Source organism: Montipora capricornis, chromosome 9 (assembly GCF_036669925.1).
Source record: "Montipora capricornis isolate CH-2021 chromosome 9, ASM3666992v2, whole genome shotgun sequence".
NCBI classification, from domain to species: domain Eukaryota; kingdom Metazoa; phylum Cnidaria; class Anthozoa; order Scleractinia; family Acroporidae; genus Montipora; species Montipora capricornis.
Window position 1 is genome coordinate 40,537,926 of NC_090891.1, and position 2,500 is coordinate 40,540,425.

Consider the following 2,500-nt stretch of genomic DNA (forward strand, 5'->3'; position numbering starts at 1 on the left):
TTGCGTTTGTCGTATATTTCCAGTTCTTGCAAAGGAGGATATTAAAAATCGTTAGCGGGGGTCTTTCGTACAGCAGCAAGTGGAGTCTCGTTCTGGTCGTCATGCGAGTGGATGAAACAGACAAATCTTAAAGTACCCTTTTCTTCGACATGAAGATCAATTTTGAGAGATTTTTAACAGGTAAGTACAATCAAACTTACAATGCCATTAGGATGAATTGTTGCTGACATTTTTAAAAGAAGATATTTGTATCAATTTATGGTAGACTTCGGCCTCTTTTTCACGCAAAGGCCAGACTAGATAGCGGAGTACACATATGCCAATTCGCTCGTTTCCGAGGATCGTTTAGGAACAGTCCCATAATGCCACAAGCTTCCACATTCCATTTTCCTTTCTGTGTAGACCTCTTGCAGATCCTATACAACACCAAGAGTAAGAATCTGGTATCAGGTTTGTCCCAATGCATCAGGGTCAGAAAAGTATCTTTTTTTGAAACAAGTTTTCAACAGACCAAATATTGTCAATTCAAACCTCCCGGCATTCTTTGTGTATTGTATTTGCAATATAATGTAGCATTCACATTTAAATGATACGGAAATACCTGGAACAAAACGTTTTTATTCCCAAAGGAGTTTGAATTGGGTACAACATTTAGATCAGGCCGATTTGGTTTATCCTTGGCTTGCACCGACTCAGTGACGTCATTCCGGCCATGTTGGCTCTGTTATTGTCATTCTCGTCACCAGAGCCTCGGATCTAATTTTGTCTGCGCATATATGACCCGACGATCTGGGAAACTCTGTGAAGGAGACCATTAGCCGTAGGATTCTTATAGCCAAAAATTGGCTATTTGAACCTTAACAGCGCCTGCTCACTCCTCGTGCTAACGTGAATGCACCAATCAGAGACTCTTTCCATTTTCCTTTACGAAAACCACTGAGATGACACTTTGTTCCAGGGTTCCCCAATGCTCTTCTCTCCCTCATTCGCACAGGAGAAGAACTCTGGGGTCGAGATTGTGTTATTGTGCAAAACGCGAGCGACATGACCATCTAATTACGCGAGTGCAAGCCAAGGATTGTTTATTTTCCCGTAAAACTTGGTTTAAAAATAGACTCTTTTCTGACGCTGATGGGGACTAGGCCAATTTGACAACACAAAGTAGATTTGATACTGATCACAAGAGCAAGGGCATCATTCGAACAGTTTCCAAAAAAGTGTCGAAAGTGATTTCCCGATTTCTTTGGTTTTGCATTCCTCCGCTCAGTGATATGCTTAAAATTGCCGTGCCACACTCTCAGCCAGTCGGAGGCAAAGGAAAATCCAAACATGACTCACTGGCATGTCTTTTTCCCGCTCTTAAACGGCGCCAAGCTGTAAGTCTTTCTTTTTTATCTTAAGCCGCCAGGATAAGGAAAAAAGGGAAGCAAAAAGCCTTTCCAGATAGCCCCTAGTCGGTACGGGGAGTTAAACTTCATTTGAAAAGTAGAGTATTGAAGAAGAGAATAGAAACCCGAGTAACATTGTGTAATGAACATGATCAACATTACCTCCATAAGAAACTGTTCCATTGCTTTTCGAAGCAACATAATCCTTTTGAGGAACTTGAGACTTCAAATCTGCGGGAACGAAAACGGCGTGCACAAAGTCCTTTGCAGACGATTCTGTCTTCCACTCCTCAAGAACAATGCAACGCCAAATACGGTTGTCGGCACTGATCAGATGACATCGGTCATCGGATGACATTGCAAAAATCCTTGTGGTAAGGCCTCGTACAATCATACCACTGACCAGCTTAACGCGAGGATCGATTCCTTAAGACAATAAAAAGTCATTTGAAAGATGCCAATTGAAGAAAAGAAAGAGAAAAAAAAAAAATATATATATATATATATATAACTGAATAAATGTGTGAAAGAAAATTTGCCTTGAGCGGGATTTGAACCCACGTCCCCCCATTACTAGTCGGGTGTGATCACCACTACACCACCAGGACAACCATGCTGGCAACACAGCCATCGACGATGTGATTTACGTGGTTTAAGGCGTGGGCCTCCCGGGAAATTTTCTTTCGAGGTGACAAAGTAGGGGAGCCTATAACTTCACTTGAAACCCAACCAAGGATCAACTTAATGATGCACGACCGTAGTCAACTTAGCGGATGACAAGGAAGGATCCTAGAAGGATACAGGCTAATTTTAATTTTAATTCTTAAAATTAAAATTAGCCTGTATCCCAATGTGGTCTTGATTTTTAATTTTACAGATTAATTTTTAAATGCCAATAGAAAGATTAACCATTACTTATTAAGATTATTATTATAATTATTATTGTTAGTCGTTTCTTTTGTGAATAGCAGCTTAAAGGCCTTAGACAACTACTGGAACTGTATTTTCGGTACCAGGCCTTCAAAACGACGCGCAAAAAGCTGCGTACGCTGATATTCGTCTTACATTTCAGGAAGTCCTTACTTGGGCTGAATTTGGCTTTTAGTATTAAT

The 2,500-nt window shown here is 40.6% G+C and overlaps 1 protein-coding gene and 1 long non-coding RNA gene across 3 annotated transcripts in view; one reads left to right on the plus strand and one right to left on the minus strand.

The window, feature by feature from the left end:
- LOC138015051 (uncharacterized) overlaps positions 1-2,500 on the plus strand; it is a 94,086-nt gene that overhangs the window by 77,908 nt on the left and 13,678 nt on the right. For both annotated transcript variants that reach the window (XR_011125475.1, XR_011125473.1), the window contains exon 3: positions 24-180. This is a non-coding gene — a long non-coding RNA (uncharacterized lncRNA). The remainder of the gene's footprint in view (positions 1-23; positions 181-2,500) is intronic.
- LOC138015047 (uncharacterized) overlaps positions 172-2,500 on the minus strand; it is a 27,951-nt gene continuing 25,622 nt past the window's right edge. Inside the window, exons 10-11 of the mRNA XM_068861946.1 lie at positions 1,551-1,814; positions 172-416 (exon numbers count right to left, since the gene is read on the minus strand). Of these exons, the coding sequence (XP_068718047.1) occupies positions 346-416; positions 1,551-1,814 (335 nt within the window). The 3' untranslated portion in view covers positions 172-345. The remainder of the gene's footprint in view (positions 417-1,550; positions 1,815-2,500) is intronic.